This window comes from Vombatus ursinus, unplaced genomic scaffold (genome assembly GCF_900497805.2).
Source record: "Vombatus ursinus unplaced genomic scaffold, bare-nosed wombat genome assembly UNPS02014779.1, whole genome shotgun sequence".
NCBI classification, from domain to species: Eukaryota; Metazoa; Chordata; class Mammalia; order Diprotodontia; family Vombatidae; genus Vombatus; species Vombatus ursinus.
In genome coordinates, this window is record NW_020954557.1 from 21,900,999 (window position 1) to 21,920,046 (window position 19,048).

A 19,048-nucleotide genomic window follows, 5' to 3' on the forward strand; every position below is an offset into this window, starting at 1 on the left:
ACCAATTTAAAGAAACAAATCATCTGCTCTACCATGCAATAAACTGTTTTTAGATGCTTACTGAAGCATGAAAATTTATCAAGTCCAAAGGCATCAAGGGCAGAGAGAGGCATTCCTTTACTGAACAGTACTTAGGGGAAAAATAAGCAGGAAAAGGAAGGATGGCAACAAGAAATTCTTCATAAGTGGATATTGAAATTGAAGTGAAGGATTCATAGAACCGTGGTCTTTAAGTTGGAAGGAGCCTCAAGGATCAAGCTGGTGCCACTACTTCACTTTATAGATAAGTAAACAGGCACAGGGGTTAAATAACTGTCCAAAGCTTGAGAGTTCAGAGGCCCTCTAAAATTTAGCACTCTCTCCCCTGTACCATACTAGCCTCCTCAACATGTCCATTATTCACATGAATTGAAATAGAGGGGGAAAAATTTTTTTTATTGCAAATGCAACAAAATGCCTTAATTCTTGGTTAAAGGAAGTGTTTATTTGGCATATTAGAAGACTCAACCTTCAACATTTTGGGATTAACATTTCAAAGGTAAATCCTCTAAGCTAATGAATACTTATTCTCTGCCCTGGCCCCCTTCTTTTAGAGGCCAGGTAAGAATGAGCAAAAAAAGACTAAGGGAAGATAAGAGGGTTTAAATGCTTTGTTACTCTATATATAGCACATCCAAGAAAAGGCTCTGGCAGAGGCAAGCCTTTAAAATTCTTAGCTTTGTCTCTTCCCCATTGTGAAGTGCTGGCAATCTTATAAATCCACTAAATGAGTAAATGGTTTGGTTTAAAAATTAATACATTAAAAAAACTTTTAGAACATAGTATTCTACTTTTTGACACTTCAAAAAATTTCAGTAATAATGAAGATAGTTTTAATCAGATGCCCATAAGTTGACAAAGTTTAAATGAAACAGATTTCCTAAATTTCTCACATGCACAGGTGGGACATACCCTGATCTTTAGTTAAGCAGCAGCTACCATCTTTGGTCATATGCTTCAAGCTGTTGTAAATACCAAATGCTTGCCAAATTCTTGCTAACTTTAGCTATTTCCTACTTAATGAATCTGTATTCTTTAGCGAACAGAGCTGCTAGTTTGTTACAGGAGTGCCTTAATGGAATGATTCACTTCTGAAGATGTAGGTGCAGTGTTCAAATGAAAGCAGTGTTCAAATGAAATCATGACCAAAATCAGTCTAGCAGCAAAATTACTCAACAGAATTTACTGAATACCCGTGGTCAACAAAGGCCTATACTGGGAAATATAAAGTCTGCTGATTTTTTTTTTTAAAGGAATCAATCTCTAGATACTATGAAACTTACTGCTTGGAATAATAGATGTTAAACAGATAACTAGGAGTTGGAAAGGCCATTTGGTGAAAAATATTCAGTTTGTCTTAAAAGCTAGAAATACACGAAATGCTAAAACTTTTTTTTTTAAAACTACCACAGGAAGCAAATGTGCTCCTGGACATCCTCATTCTTTTCATCAGTGGACAGGCTCAATAAGTCACAGAGCTACAAACTTCACATGGTAAAGCATCATATATTGGGGCACTAACCCTCTTGAGTTGTGATACTGAAGTAACCAATAGAATTTGTTTGGAGAAAATATTCTACAACATAGTGAACTTGCTAAGACAACTGAATCATATTTACAATTCAAATAAAAATATATATTATATGCTTTAATGTATAGCAAATTTAATACATTAGTGTTTACAAAATAAAAATTATATTTTACTGAAATTTTTCTTGTGAGGTGTTCCCCTCATCATTACTTGAAAGATTAGCAAACGAAGCTAACCAATCATACATATCTATGTATTCAAAGATAAGTCTTTTGGTCCATGCACATCTTTTGATCACAGGCACTGTGACAAATATTAGAGGGAAGATTACTGCATCTTTAAAAAAAATCTGTTGCTTACTGTCTATAAACTTGAACAATAATATTCAGGTTTTTTTTTTGTAACCTCACAAAATCTCTCAAACATATTAGAATACGTGAAACGTTTCATGAAACTACTCAGATACTAACCAGTGCTAATGGCTAATATTAAAAACTGAAGAAACATTCTATTTAAATCCTACTTATACTATTTACACAAACAGTGAACAAAGACAACCATATCTGCAACCTCAAACTAGCAACAAAGTTGAAGCATACATAAAAAGCTTGGCCAATGGCCAAAACACTACATACAGTACAATGAACCATTTAGGGAGGAAAAACCACCTTTTAATAATAGAAAAGTTGTTGACTGGTGTTTCCACTATAAAGCTGTTCCACAAATCAAAAGTGATAAAACAATTATACACATTTACAGTGAGCAGGAACTACAGTGCAGACACCTCATTTAACACTGGGCTGACAAATTTTAGTATGACATACATGATGACTGAGTAATTATTACATATCTACAATGCAGAACTGAACTAGAGACAGAAAAGGTGAATTTTGTGGAGCATGTCACGTTCTCAACCAAGAGTTAAGTTACTCTGTAAAAACATGGAGATCTGCCCATTACCCATGTCCTCGTTACTATCTCTCAAAGCAATGGAGAAAATATGTTTTGGAAAAAGCCCCATTTGCATTTTATCATGGGGGAAGGATTCAAATGTGAAATTCTTATTCTTACATAGATAGGCATATATATGTTCTAAGCATGTGAATATGCTATATATATATATATGCATGCCAAAAGCCTTACATGAAACAGTGGAAATTAAAAACAGAAATGCATTCAAGTTATTATTACTCTCAGGAAAAAAAAGCATTTGAAGAGATGAAATGTATAACAAAAACTAAATTGCAAAATAAATAACAAATACAGGCACCAACTAAAAGCACATGTAGAAAAGAATGTCTGCACAGTGTCTCCAGTGATTGGTAAAAACATAGCATCATTTGGGCAGGAGGGCACCTCCTATTGGCATCTAGTCTCTCACATACACCTCTGCAGACAGAGAAAGATTTCAAGATACAGAGGAAAGTTGTTTCAGTAATAGTATATGGATCTGGCCATTATCCATCATATCTTTATCACCTTCTAGATGAACTCCTTCTGTGATCCACATTAGTGCTCTGAAACATCCATACTGAAACCAGACCATTTGCACATCAGTCTATCTGTCTCAAGTTTTCTGTCCAAGGAAGATATTCCAATCTTTTTTTTTTTTTTTAAATGCCTTAATAGTTAAGCTATGCAAAGGCCAAATGTTGTAGGTCATGTCCACATGGCAGCCACCATATTGTTTCTGGCTTTTCCCTAGTGCTTGATTAATATTTAAAAGTACACTGATGAAACCGGTAAAATGACATTACATTAATAAATGTCATATATATATATACACATATATATCTCCTCTAAAACAAGCTTGGCTTTATCAAAGGTAATAGCCATTCAAACTTCATTAAAATATGAAGTACTTGTTTTCTATTTTCCCAAATAAAGTAAACTTGCTGTTTACCTGTCACTTTAATTATCTTTCTTTCCTATAATCTCATAGATTTCTTAATTCTGATGTATAACAATCATATTTATGCTAGATACATTTAAAGCAGACGTTGAAATTTCAAGTAAAATAAACTGTATCCACATCTACTGGACTGAATACATGTTTCAACACCTAGAGTTTACTTTTATAAGTTATACAAATACATTTTACATTCTTAAATAACGGATGCCTACAATATTAATTTGTAAGCATCCCCACATAATGAAACAACTTATACAGGAATGTGTATTTACTGATATTACTGTTCTAGATTGTGATGTTTTTGTTATCCCTTCTCCCCCCCACCCTCCCCACTCAGTTTCCACAGACTAATGTACCAGTCCTTAAGCTTTGGCTATGAAATCTGTTTGACTTGAATGAGGCAACATTGGTTATTAAGGCTTGTTTTTGTATTGTAGCTTTATCCTCAGATCTGATGCCATTTTTTCCAAGGTACAGTGAGAGAATCATGGCTATCTTGTATCTTCAGGCTCTGTTTTTATGACTTTCCTTTCTAAGTTAAAAGCTGAATGAGGAAAATCTTTTAAAATCCCAAGGCTTTCTGCATGAAAATAGAAACAAAGAAAGATGTTATGAGTATTGGGATCAATTAATTATACAATAACTATATACACAAATTTTAGGAAAGAATACAAATGCTTATATCAGGATTGTCATGAAAAATACAATTGAATAACAGTTGTTTATATGACACTTTAAAGTTCAATGGATCATTGATTTAAGTGAAGTCTAACACCCTATTCTACAGGTGTGGAAATTGAGGACCAGAAAGATTAAGTATCTTTGCCCAAGGACATCAAGGTAAAAAGGAGCAGAGGTGGAATTTCACTCCAAATCCTCTAATCTCAAATTCAGCCTCACTCTTCCCAGTGTACCATACTACCTCTCACATTTTATACACACTATACCATGGGAGCATCATCACTACCCTGCAGGGGTAGGTATCTGCACTTTACAGATGAGAAAGTTCAGTAATTTGCCCAAGGCCAAAAAGGTGGAGAGTGTGAGAGGTGGCATTCAAACCTAGGTTAGCCTGACTCCAACTTCAACATTCTACCCAATCCATCATGCTGTCTCTCTAACCCATGATCTCTTTCATTTCTCTAACAGGCTATTTTCTTAAAAAAAAAAAAAAATACAAGATATAATAAAATCGAAGGGTAATATACAATTACAAAGTTTCTAGTCAAAAAACATATGGGAAAGGTTGAAAAAATTGTGAGAGGAAAACATTTTGCCCAATGAAATACAGGAATATTTTTTGGGGGGGGCTGGGCAATGGGGTTAAGTGACTTGCCCAGGGTCACACAGCTACTAAGTGTACTCCTGACTCCAGGGCCCCTACTCTATCCACTGCGCCACCTAGCTGTCCCAAAATACAGGAATATTTAAAAGATTTTCCTAACTACACAACATGAAGGTGAAGGATCTAGAGAGGCCTCTCCTTCCTTTACTAATTAAAAAGTAAACCTAACAATAAAGCATTCTATGGAATAATATATACATAATACACTTCACATTTTACACAAAGATAAAATGAAATCTTTAATTTAGTACTTAATGCTATTTTTGTTTTGGCTTACCAAGTATCCTAAAAATCCCAGCAGAAACTAACAGCTACCTTAAAATCATAGAACTCACCTTACAGAGTTTTCTGGAATATACAGGGGCTTTCCAACGGGTCAGTAACTCCTCTGCTTTGTTCTCTATCAACCCCTTAGTACAATTACGTCTATGTAACAAGTATATAAGTACATATCTATAAGGATGCAAGACATACCTAACCAAAGATATGTGAACTGTTCCTATTTAGAAAGCTTTTCACATAATGGGAATTAGGGCAAAATGTTGAGGAAAAAAAGAAGTTCTTTAAAGAAAGCAATATCATTCTTAAATGTGGTGGAATCCATGAGGGTAACAGGGAGAGAGTTTTAATCTCCCCAATTTCCTTATGGCATTCCCAGACTCTTATTAAGTGACTTACTTCCCCTCCTCCCCCAAAAAAATCCAAGAAAAAATTATGAACAGAAATCACAGCATTCAGAATTAATTAAGGCTTTCTGCCTTACCGATATCTGCTTATAGTAAAGTAAATGGCTAACCTCTCAATATCAACTACTAATAGCACACCATACAGGTATACTTAACTTTAAGGAACATGGATATTACTGACAAGTTAGGTGTAACTCTTAATTTCTGTCCTCTTAAGCATATTCCCATCCCCTCATTAAGTCACATTATAATCGCCATGTTATGATTTTTCTGAACCTCAGTTTCTTCATCTGTGATATTAAGTGTTGGAGTAGGCCAATTAACCAAATTCAATTTGCAATTTAACTAGATACTTTCTCTTTTTCTGATGGATCTTCAGTTAGCAGTGGTTTCAACAGCTATTTTAACTGTTTCCCCTCACTAAATAGTCAATAAACTCTGACATGAAAACAAACACGTGTACTATCATTAATTAGCAGTTGCTAATTAAATAAATTTTGGTACTATGAACATCCCATTTTTATTAATCTGCTTGAGAAGTTTAAATTCTTGTATACTGAGTTTTCTTAACATATAGACACACATGTAAGTGTAGTCAATTCCATATCACTTTAAAGTTACGATCCACATAAGCAGAATAATTTATTTTTGATTGGCTCTGTGATTTCATCAATATAGGAAGCTCCAGGTTAACAATTCCTTCTCAGTGCAAGTCAGCACCATTTCAGCAATTTGATGTATTAGAGAGAGTCACCAGAGGCTCTGAAAGTTTAAGTGATTTTTAACCCCAGGCTTCCTAACTCTAAGACTTGCTCTCTATCTACTATTGTCTCTAAAGATACAACATTAAAAACAATGAAATTAATGGTTAGCTTATCTATGTATATAACCATCACCAGAGAGCAGATGCAACAACACATAAAAACTGTTAACCTGCCATGTCCTAAAATCTTGTCTCTGCTATATATGTGCCCTTAATTTGGAAATGCCAATATGTAAGAATGTTTTATTATACTTGACAGACTTCCAGAAAAAAAAAAACTAGCAAAAAATCATGTGATACTTTGAGGCACAATTCTGGTTATGATTTTTTTCAAAGAAAAGAACTTAAGAGATAAGTGAAGTTCTTTCTCATCACATATCCTGTATTCTTACCTGATGACTGAGACTTGGCCTCATTACTGGAATAAAGTCTGCTCAGCTCCCCATCCATCACAAAATGTGGAGGCTGTCTATTTTGTAAACTGGACATTCGGAGATTCAAGGGTCTTTCTCCTACTGAAAAAAAGAAAACAAACCATATTAAAAATTATATTATACAAAACCAGGATTCTTTACATTAAAAAAAAAGTTTTAAGAAGGAGAAGTAAGGTGTAGAGCTACAGCAGTTTTTTTTTTTAAGGAAAAAAGTAGCACCAGAAACTTTTTGACAGTAGTTGAGAAAAAAAATCATAATTGTTTAAAAGGGGGGGAGGGAATCAAGTTCATGGAGCATAGATAACTTAAGAGCTAGAAGGAAATTTAGAGGCAACTAGACCAACACTGGGCAGGCAGGTGGTGAGGTGGATAGAGCGCCAGTCCTACAGTTAGGAGGACGTGAGTTCAAATCTGACCTCAGACACTTTGTAGCTACGTGACCCTAGGCAAGTCACTTAACTCTGTTTGCTTCAGTTTCCTGATCTGCAAAATGAATTGGAGAAGGAAATGGCAAACCACTCCAGTAACTCTGCCAAGAAAACCCCAAATGAGGTCATGGAGAGTTGGCCACAACTGAATAACAACAATCCAACATCATCACCACCACCACCATGTAAAAGTGAGGAAACAGGTCCATAGAAATTAAGTTACTTGATCTTCTTTATAGATAGCAGGGCCAGGATTCAATCTCAGGCCCTCTGATTCTTTTTGCTTGACCAAACTGCCTCTTCTGCAGGATTTTACTAAATTTTGAGAAGTATAATTCTGTTCCATGTGCTACAAATTACTAGATTTTTAACAAAATTCACAACAAATGAGCTAAAAATTGAGATTCCCAATCCTTATTCCCACTTCATATTAAAAAAAAGAAAAGATTTCCTACTTAAGGCATTTTCTTGCTACAGCTCTTGTCAAAAAGGTGTCCTAATTTTTCAGTGTATTGCAAAGTACTGCAAGTGGCTTCAAGCCAAATGCAGTTTTAAAAAAAATACCAGTTTGTTACAGAGAAAGACCACAAGAATGTGCATAAGAGAATGAGAGTCCAGAGATATGATTGAAAAATGGTACATTCCAAATTATATATATACTCCCATAAATCAAAACACATTTGCAATTCATAATACTACATTTTTTTTTACTGATTTTTTTTTTCTTCCAGAGGGGCCAACAGACTACCCATGAAAACTAAAGCTTTCTTTTAAGCCTCTGAATAGATGCTTTCCATCAGCAATGAAAGTTCTTTCCCATACTATTCCTTAACCTCATTGTAAAAGGGATTCTTTTCATTTGGCTACACATGACCTCCACATGCTGCTATCCTTTCTTCTGGGATTCTCTCTATGGATATACTAAGTTGGAAGCTATGTAAGTGTGTTTAATTTAAGTCTACTCATTTATTTTAAAAGCAAACCTGTTAGGTCTAAAATTAACAGTTCTCAAGGAAAGTAATTTTTGGTTACGGCCACTAAAATATTCAGATCTCTGACTTCATACCAATTCCTAAATTTACAATTCTTCATAAGTCTGCCTTCATTGCATATCTATTAATATTAAGCCCGTGACAGAAAAGAGAGACACGGGGAGACTTCAATGAAAACCATTTTATAAAACACAAAAAACAGAAAAGAATTTCTTTCCTTCCAGCTTTAATGCTCAAATCCTCTTCCAATAATATGTAGTGCTTTGTTTCTTCTTATTGGACTAAAACAACAACTGTGGTAGATGAAAGTGTAGTACTGATAGGTTCACAAAGAAATGATAATGGCTCTGAATCTTTATGGGGAAAGGACAGGGAAATGTAGTACAAAAACATAAATACAGACATGAGCCATTTCTCTCTTAGGAATCCTCTCCCAACTTTACACCCACCCCCCAAATCCCACACTTTAGTTTCTTTTTGAGAAAAAGAAAAAAAAAGTCCAAATCCTACTCTGATTTCTCATGATAGGGTCTCTATAGAGTCTAGATTCTTCAAGACCAGCCTGGCCACAGGGTGATAATTTTTTTCTGTGTCTGACAGCCAGTGCTGATAACCATTTATCAGGTCTAATGAGGTTATGATCATATCATTGGAGGGAGTATCCACACAGATGAAATCATGAATCTTTAAAACATGAAGCTGTATACTACATAGATCATATTTTCAGAGGACAAGTAATTTTATGTGTGCCATTGAATAAAACCTAATTTGTCCTTTACATTTGTCCATTCTAATGGAGAGGTCATACTGCTTTGGAAACAGCCACCATTACTTCCTGAGAAACTAAATACCAAAACCCAACAGGTTTCACTGTTGGCTTTTTTTTTTGAAGTCGAAGTAATACTGCCCTTTGGTCCCTCTTAGAAAAATGGGCATTCACTCTGGTCAACAAATCTTTGGGGGAAATAAGGCATCTCATTTATTCTTATTCCATTCATTAAGTCTCCCTTTTCCACCCACACATTTTACAAGATCTATGTCAATCACATGTGTCAGATAAAATTGGAGAAGATCAAAGGAAACAAAGAAAATTTTCCTATCAATAAATAAATGAATCCTAAAAACCTAAATGTCAAGCCTTTATTAAGCAGCTTTTTCTTTGTCTTTGTAAAAATGGAACAATTTATGAAAAATAATTTGAAGTAAAACCTCTAAGACACCATTTGGAAAACAAGACAAGCAGAAATAATATTCTTGTCCATTTGTCTTTGAAATTCATAATTACTCCTGGTTGTAATACCATGGCAGGGTAGCACTTCTACCTTGTCCGTCTGAATTATCTGCTAGTAAGCCATTTGGACTGTGCTCCTCCGAGCTCTGCCGATAAAGCCCTGCAGACAATCGCCTCTCTGCATGTTGTAGTCTCTCATAACCAGCTTGGGCGCAAAGGAACTCCATCTGTTTTGCCATCACCTTTTCAGGCTGCTAATAAAGCAAAAATAAAATCAGTGACTAAAAATGTCTAGATCAGGCTCTTGAAAGGTTTGAAGGTGCCAATTTAAGATTCCAAAGCAAATATATTTTGCATTCATTAAAATAAGTTCACACTTTCATATATCATACACACGCTCCATAAATATGCATGCATGCCTATATTATCATGCTACAACACCAAATGGATTTTTGGCAACCAAGCTGTCTTCCAAGGTCTATAAAAAGGATTCCTCTCTCAATTGAAAAGCAAAAGGTCTTGGGGATTGTGGTACAAGCTACTTAGTCCCCTTTAAAGATTCTTTTCCTAAGAAATCTAAATGAAACAGCAGCATCTGTTAGGAGCTTCTTCCAACACAGAGGGCGATATCCTGGCATCTTTATTTTGGGATACTACACGGATTCTGAAAATAGAGGAGGACATTATGGCTGTAGAGAGAAAAGGTGTAAAACTTCCATCTACAAAAATCAGCCCAATTTACCTCTCACAGAAATTAAACAATACAGAATGACACTGAACAACTTCCACACTGCAAGAGGATATTCCCTTTCTTTATGGAGCAGAGCAGGACTGAAGCATTTCCCTAAAAACTAATAATAGTTCAAATCTAAATAGCACTTTGCAGTTTGCAAAGTGCTTGACCTCAATTTCACTGGATCCTCACAACAAGCTTGTTAAGTAGGGGGCATATAGTTTCCGTAAATGAAGAGAGTGAGTGCTTAGCACAATGTCTGGTACATAGCAGGTGCTAAATAAATGTTTATTGAATTGAATTGTTCAGAGAGGTTAAATTATGTGCCCAAAGTCAAAAAAAAATCTTGAGATGGCAGAGCTGGGGCCCAAACTTAAAACCTCTGATTTCAAATCCCATCAAAACACTCCGCTTCCTAGATCAAGGTAAAATGTGTAATTGTTTTGCTAGTATATAGAATCATTTTTCCAAATGCTTCTTCAGCTTTTCTTCCTGCACTGTCATAAATAAAAACAGGCTGAAGCTTCATGAATTATGTTCCAAGTGGTTTATCTTTGATGTTCTGCTGAGGAGGAAACAGCTAAAATCAACCCAATATGAATTTACCTAAGATATTGAAATTAAATGAAACAGTGCTACATGTGATATAATATTTGTAAATGATGTGCTGAGTAATGAAAAGAAGTCTTGGTTTTCTTTTTTTTTGGGGGGGGACAATGGGGGTTAAGTGACTTGCCTAGGGTCACAAAGCTAGTAAGCGTTATGTGTCTGAGGCCGCATTTGAACTCAGGTCCTCCTGACTCCAGGGCCGGTGCTCTATCCATTGCGCCACTTGGCTTCCCCCAAAGTCTTGGTTTTCAATACAGAAAATACACAGTTGAAAGTCTTGCAGAGTTTTGTAATTTTTCTCTGGAAATTACTAAATGCCTTCACATAAGATACTAAAAAAAACTTCAGAAATGGAAAGCAATAATTTTTCTTTCTGTCTATATTACCTCCTAACTGTGTAAGGCCACAAGTATAAAAATATAAAATTAACAAGTAACTCAAAAGGAAAAACATACACTCCAAACAAATATATTCATATACCTGGAGGGAGTGGCTCAATAGGTAGAAAGCTGACCTTCGAGCCAAGAAGACCTGGGGTCAAGTTCTTCCTCTGATGCATAATGGCTGTGTGACCCTGGGCAAATCAATTACCTCTCAGTGCTTTGGGCAACTTTTTAAAAAATAATATCTTATTTCCCCTTCAATTACATGTAAAAACAATTTTAAACATTTTTTTTTAAAGTTTCAAGTTCTGAATTTTATCTCTCCCTCCCTCCTCTCCCCCTGCCCTAAGACGGTAAACAATCTGATATAGATTATACATGTGCAATCATGCAAAACATTTCCATCTTAGTCATTTTGTGGAAGAAAAATAGAAGAGAGAGAGAGAGAGAGAGAGAGAGAGAGAGAGTGAGAGAGAATGCTTCAGTCTATATTCAAACTCCATCAGTTCTTTCCTTGGAGATGGACACCATTTTTCATCATGAGTCCTTTGGGATTGTCTTGAATCACTGTATTGCTGAGAATAGCTAAGTCATTCACAGTTGATCATCTTACAATATTACTGTTACTATGTACAATGTTCTCCTGGTTCTGCTCACTTCATTTTACATCAGTTCATATAAGTCTTTCCAGGTTTTTCTGAAATCATACTGCTTGTCATTTCTTATAGCACAACAGTATTACATTACATTCATATCCAAAGACTTGTTCAGTCTAGGCAACTTTCTAAGACTCTCAATTGTGAAGGAAACTTCCTGCATTGGTAGAGGGAATTTCCACACCTGGGAGTTCCCTTTAACCAATGTAATCACAGGTCCAAGTCCTTATTCCTATCCTATTCATACATTCAACTCACACCTGAAAAACAATCTGCTTTATGATATAACCAACAAGTGGTCGCATACTCTTAGTTTGAAGTGTATCTAGGAAAGGGGAAATCATAACCTTCTGTGGCCGTCCATTCTATCTGTGTATAGTACTAATTATTTGGAAGTTTCTCCCCAAATCAAGCCTACATCTTCCTCTCTGTAACTTACACACACCTTCGGAGGCCACGTAGAACAAGTCATGTGACACTTTTCTACATGACTGACCTTCAAATACTTCAAGATTAAAATCCTGTTTCCCTCAAAGTCTTCTCTGCTCCAGATTACAGATCCCCAGATCCTTCAACTGATCCTCATATGATATGGCAACTAGATGGTAGAGTAGATATGAATGTGAAACCTGGAGTCAGAAAGACCTGAGTTCAAATACAGCTGCCAACATTTAACTAGTTATGTGATACATGATCAAGTCACTTAAACCTTTCTCAGCCCACAGTTTTCTCATGGGTTAAATAGATAAAATAACAGTACCTACTTCACAAGATATATACATTTATATATAGCACTTTGCAAATCTTAAAGTGCTATGTAAATGCTAACTATATAATATCTTGAGGTCATTTACCATCCTGACTGCCCTCCTCCATTCTATCTTATCAACATCTTTATTACAATACGATGCCCAGAACTGAACATAGTATTTCAGATGTGGTTGGACCAGGGCATAATACAATAGGACTATCACCTCCCTAGTACTGAACACCATACCTCCCATAATTCAGCCTAAGGTCACATCAGCTCTTTTGGCCGACATTTTACACTGTTGACTCATATTAAGCTTGCAGTCTACTAAAAATCTCATGTTTTTTTCATATGATTGTCTTGCAACTATTTTCTTTAAGATAAAAAAGCAGAGTATGCAACACTAAATATGGTCCATCAACATTTCAATGGAGGAAAGAGATCAAAGAAAAAAGAAAAGGACTTATATGTACAAAAATATTTAGAGCAGCTCTTTTTATGGTGACAAAGATTTGGAAATTGAGGGGATGCCCATCAATTGGGAAATGGCTGAATAAGTTGTAGAATATGAATGTGATGAAACACTAACATGCTATAAGAAATGATGAGTAGGATGGTTTCAGAAAAACATGGGAAGACTTATGTGAAATAATGCAAAGTTAAATGAGCAGAACCAAGAGAATGCTGTACTTGCAACAGAATAGTGTATGATGATCAACTGTGAAAGACTTAGCTGTTCTGATCAATACAATGATCTAAGACTAATTCGAAGAACTCAAGATGAAAAATGCTATCCACCTTCAGAGAAAGAACTGATGAACTCTGAGTGCAAACTGGTGCATACTTTTTAACTTTCTCTACTTCTGTTGCTTTTTTGTGATATGGCTAATATGGAAATATGTTTTCCATGATTTCACAAGTATAATTAATATTGGACTGCTAGCCTTCTCAATGGGTTGGGGAAGAGTGGGAAAGAGAGAAGGAATTTGGAACTAAAAATTCAAAAAAAAAGTTAAACATAAATAATAAGCTTGTTTTGAAAAATAAAAAACTAATTGACAACAACAATTTCAATGAAGGATATTTATCATTGTCATTGTGATAAAACATATTGATTTCTAAACCCAACTTGGAAAAATTATGTTCATGTGAAATGTCAGTTCCACTAGAAACACCTCAGTAATTTAAGAACAAACAAATACATGAAATAAGATGAAATAATGACTAAAATTTCCCCATCTTTTGACCCAGAGATCCTCCTGATAAGCATATACCTCAAAGAGTTTAAAGACAGAAAGGAAGGTCTTATATGCTCCAAAATATTCAAAGCCACACTTTTTCATGGCAGAGAGCACTAGAAACAAAGCAGGTGCTCATTGATTTGGGACTGGCTACCAGAGGTGGGGAATCTGCGGCCTAGAGGTCACAGGTTCCCCACTCCTAGGCTAAATAAATCATGGTACATAAATATAATGGAATATTACTGAACCATAAGAAATGATTAATAAGATGAATTCCAAGAAACATGGAAGATATATATAAAATGAGGGCGAGTAAAAGAAAACAGGGCAGCTAGGTGGTGCACTAAATGGAGTGCCAGGCTTGAAGTCAGAAAGACTCAAAATCCTGAGTTCAAATGTGGCCTCAGACACTTACGAGCTGTGTGACCCTGGGCAAGTCACTTAACCCCATTTACCTCAGTTTCCTCATCTATCAAATTACTAGAGAAGGAAATGGCAAATCACTCTAGTATCTTTGCCAAGAAAACCCCAAATGGGGTCACAGAGTTAGACATGACTGAAAAACAACTGAAAAAGAAAACAGACCTAGGAAATCAATATATACAATAATGCAAAAAGAAAAAAAAACCAATAAAACAAAATTGAATACAATATAATTAAAATGACCAAGGCTGACTCCAGAGAAGAGTTTATAAAATGCACCTCCTTCCTTTCACTGGAAAGGCAGAGGCCTATGCATGTGGAATGCTGCATACGTTGTCAGAAGTGGTAGATGTGTTAGTAGTGAACTAGTTTTCCTTTTTAAATCTTTTTTTTTTTCAAGGAAAGGTTCTGGGAAGGGGAAGGGGAGAAGGATACACCTGCAAATGAACATGATATCAAAACAAAAAGTATCAATAAAACAAACATCAGTACGACAGGTACGAAAAGAATCTACTATTTCATCAACTTGGAGGACTCCTAGTGTTGGAAACTCTATTCACCAATGCAAATTGCAACCTATGAGAATGGGGCAGTGTGGTATATTGAAAAGAGCTTTGGATTTGGAGTTAGAGGCCCTGGCTTCAAATCCTACCTCTGTCACCACCTATGTGACCCTTGGCAAGTGACTTTACCTCTCTGGGCCTCGGTTTCCTCATCTATAAAATGAGGTTAGACTAGATTACCTCTAAGATGTCTTCCAGTTCCAAATGCATTATTCTATGATCCTAGGAAATGGTTTGAGGCACAAGCAGTTAAAGAACTTGCCTAGGTCACATAACTAGAGTAAAGATTTGAACCCAGGCCTTCCTGACTCCAAGCCCAACACTCCATCCACTTTGCTACACAACCTATAAAAAACCCAGCATCATATAGGCATGTTGTAGTACTTGCTCTTCAACAAACATCACTTTAAAATTGTAAAGTACAGTCATAGTATTTACTGTATAGTTTACAATATTTTAAATAATACTATTATTGCTCTTTGTTTTTCAAAGTTTTAGTGCATGCAGCCATTGGAAGCAAGTGACTGTTTTGCCTTTACACAGCTAACAGTAGCTTGACTTTTCAGACTCTTTCTTCAGCCATGAATCTTCAAAACTACAAAGAATGTTTAAGTAGGACAGATTAGATTCACTTCATAAATTTAACCAAACTAAAAAGGATGTGATAGTTATCTTGTTTATACAGCTGTGGATCGGGGTAAACTTTAGAGGCAACCAGAAATCATTTCAGTCATCAAAACTTTAAAACCAAAATTGACTGAAGCAGTTACTTATTATTATTATTGTTTTTTACAAATCATCATTTCTAGGGAATGAAAAGTCAATGACTTCCAAACTGGTGGTTTCCATTACCTTTGAATTAAGTGCTGCAAATTCTTCACCTTTAGCTTTGGCCAATGCTAACTGAACTTTTACAGCATCCTGCTGGAAAAGGGTCTGCACAGTATCCTGGAAATCTGGGAACCCATCCTATTAACCAAAAAACAAACAAAGTTAACAGCATGCTTCTTTTCCCGGAAAACATCTAAGGGCTGTTCACAGAAATTTATTCATTAATTTCTTGTTTTTGTTTTTTCATCTTAGTTCACAGATTGCATTATGTATGGGGCACAAAGAGCTTAAGTGAATTTCTTAAGGTTTTAAAGTTGTAGTAGTAACTTGGAAGAAACAAAATAGAATAAGATAACAATACAGTTTAAGTATTAGTATGGCATTTTAGCTTATTTAGTGTCCAGGTTTCATCCCAGGTATAGTCTAATAGCTTTAGACATGAGACACCATGTTAAGTGAAACAACATCATCCAGGATAATTCTACAAGAATAATTAATTAATTTGCCTTGGCCTTCCTGATGCTACAGTGGAGTTTGGCTATAATGTATGAATGATATACAATGGATGTGATTGATGTCAAAGAAAGAAGTCACTTAAGATAATCATAATAAATAAATGAATAGTAGAAAAGCATTATGGTACAGTAGAAAAAGTGCTAGATTTGGAGCCAGAGGACTTGGGTTCAAATCTCACCTCTATCACTTACCACCTGGCAAAACTTGGCTAATTCAGTTAACCTCTCGAATCCTAAGTTCCATTAACTGTAAAGAGACTGGACTAGATGACCTCTATGACCCCTTTTAGGTGAAAAATAAATTCCCAAGTGACCCAGTCACCACTAAGAATTCCAAGAAAAAGGAAGCAATAAAAGAAAATTTCCAAAAAATACTGGCACTCAAAGAATGGACATCTCAGGATAAGTAGGCATTGGCTATGGAGAAAGCACTAAAATAAACACACCAAGATCAGATGTATCAATGACAGCAATACTGTAAATGAAAAGAGCACCAGGAGTTTAGTCATGTGGATTCTAGTCCAAATTCCATCATTAATGACTACATCAAATGTGTAAGACATCTAATCCCTCTATTTGGGTTTTCACAATGGTAAAATCCAGTGATACCAGCCTTCTTACTGCTCCTCAAACACAACACTATTTCCCATCCCCATGCCTTTTCACTAGCTATCCCCCATGTTTGGACTGCTGTCTCTCTTCACCTCTACCTCCTGACTTCCCTGGCTTTTTTCAAGATTCAGCTCAAATCCTACCTTCTGCAAGAGGCCTTTCCTGGTATACTTCCATCCCCAACTTTGTATGTATGTAGTTGTTTACATGGCGTCTTTCTCATTCCCTAAAAGAAAAGAGTGTGCTTTCGCCTTTCTTTTTATTCCCAAGGCCTGGCACACATTGTTTTTGTTTGGTCGTTTTCCAGTTTTGTCTGACTTCATAACTGTATTTGCAGTTTTCTTGGCAAAGTGGTTTACCATTCTCTTCTTCAGCTCATTTTACAGATGAGAAAACTGAGGCAAACAGAGTTAAGTGACTTTCCCAGGGTCACTTAAGGGACTTAGTAAGTGTCTGGGGCCAGATTTGAACTCAGGTCTTCCTGACTCCAGATCTGGCACTCGATACACTGCACTACCTAGCTGCTCCATAGTAAGTACTTAATAAATACTCATCAACTGACTGATTCTAAAATAACTCACCCTCCCTACCTCACTGCGCTGCTGGGAGGACCAAATGAAAATGATTCTAAGAGTATTTGGAAATGTAAAATTGCTGTTCAGGTGAAATGTGATATTATCATTAACATTACTGCTCTTTGGAACCCTTACTTTTCCCTCTCCACTATTATGAACAAATCTACTTTCATCTTATTCCTCTTCCTTTTGTACTCCTTCTCTTCTGACATTCATGGTGACTTGGCTTCCCTCAGTAGACACTATTCTTGGCTGTTCTTTCAGCTACTGAAAAGACTCTTTCATGCCTGCTAGCACATTGGTATAGGGAAAGATGGCATATTCCTTGTTCACCATTGTGAACACCATTCTTCTTCTATTCATGCTATTCAGATTGACTCTATTAAACCTACATGTTACCTAATCCCAACTGTCCCCCTTCCACTGCAACAATCCTTTTACTCTTCTCTAACCATTGCACTCTCTTTAACTATTGTTCTAAACCTCCTCTTCTTATGCTTGTAAGAACCTCACTTTACAGTTTAAGGAGAAAACAAAGTCCGTCTGCCATGATGTCTCTTTTCCCCTACTCTATACCTCAAAATCCCTTGACATTATCTCTTATTCTCTCTTCCTTGATTCTTGTCTCTTATGAAGAGGTGACTCTTCTCTTTACCAAAGCCAACCCTTCTACTTTTACCTTTTATCATATTTTCTTCCATTCCCTCTAACAGTTTGCCCCGTCAAAATTCCCTCTTATCTTTGATCTCTCCCTCTTTCTTTGTTCCTTCCCTGTTCCCTATAAACACACCCAGGCTTCCCTAGCCTTAAAAACTTTCCCTTGACCTTATTATCAAAACCATTTCTTCATATCATTCCTCTCTTTCACAGTCAAACTCTTAAAAAATGTTGTCTACACTCATTGTTTCCACTTCTTTCTCAACCCTTTAGAATCTTGCTTCCTAACCTTACTGCTTAACTGAAACCACTTTCTCCAAAATTACCAATGATCTTCTCTAACTGACAAATCCAATGTCCTCTTTTTGGTTCTCATCTTTCTTGACCTTTCTGAAGCATTTGATACTGTTGACTGTGTTCTCTTCATAGATACTCTCTCTTGATTCTCTTCCTACCTATCTGCCCATTCCTCAGTCCCCTTTATTAGATCATCCTCCATATCCCATCTCCTAACTATGATGTATCCCAAGGTTATGTCTTACGGGGCTCTTCTCCTCTCTATATATACTCTTTAACTTGGTGATCTCATCAGTTTTCCAAGGATTAATTTATCATCTCTATGCAAGAGACTCCAAAATCTCTATGTCCAGAATTACTGTCTCTTATGACCTCTGGTCTCACATCTCCAACTGCCTACTGGACATTTCCATCTGGATGTCTAATAGGTATCTCAAATTCAATATGTCCAAAAGAGAGCTCAGAATCTGTCCCCAGAACCACTCTTCTTCCCAAGTTCCCTATTTTCCTTGGAGATAGCACCATCCTTCCAATCACTCTGATTTGTGACACTGTAGTTACTCTTGACTCCTTATTCTCTCTTTCTCCTATATCCAATCAGTTGTCAAGTGCTGTAGGTTCTATCTCTACAAGATTTCTTGCATCTGTCCCCTCCTCTCCATTCATGTGGTCACTATCCTAGTTCAGCCCTTACCCTCTCTTGCCTAGATTATTACTGTACTAGCCTCTTAAGTGGTCTCCTTGCCTCAAGCTTTTCTCTCTAATTTATCCTCCACTTTGCTGCCAAAGTGATATTCTGAAAGTACAGATCTAATCACTCTCTTGAAAAAAATGTCCAGTG

General features: G+C 36.1%; 1 protein-coding gene across 5 annotated transcripts in view; it reads right to left on the reverse strand.

Annotated features, from left to right (window-relative positions):
• Window positions 1–462: 462 nt before the first annotated feature.
• NAB1 (NGFI-A binding protein 1) overlaps window positions 463–19,048 on the reverse strand; it is a 57,490-nt gene continuing 38,904 nt past the window's right edge. For 2 of the 5 annotated variants that reach the window (XM_027865880.1, XM_027865876.1), the window contains exons 5-8: window positions 15,573–15,689; window positions 9,453–9,615; window positions 6,669–6,791; window positions 463–4,062 (exon numbers count right to left, since the gene is read on the reverse strand). In XM_027865880.1, coding sequence (XP_027721681.1) covers window positions 3,974–4,062; window positions 6,669–6,791; window positions 9,453–9,615; window positions 15,573–15,689 — 492 coding nt within the window. In that variant the 3' untranslated portion in view covers window positions 463–3,973. The remainder of the gene's footprint in view (window positions 4,063–6,668; window positions 6,792–9,452; window positions 9,616–15,572; window positions 15,690–19,048) is intronic. The other 3 variants (XM_027865879.1, XM_027865878.1, XM_027865877.1) reach the window with 3 other exon arrangements.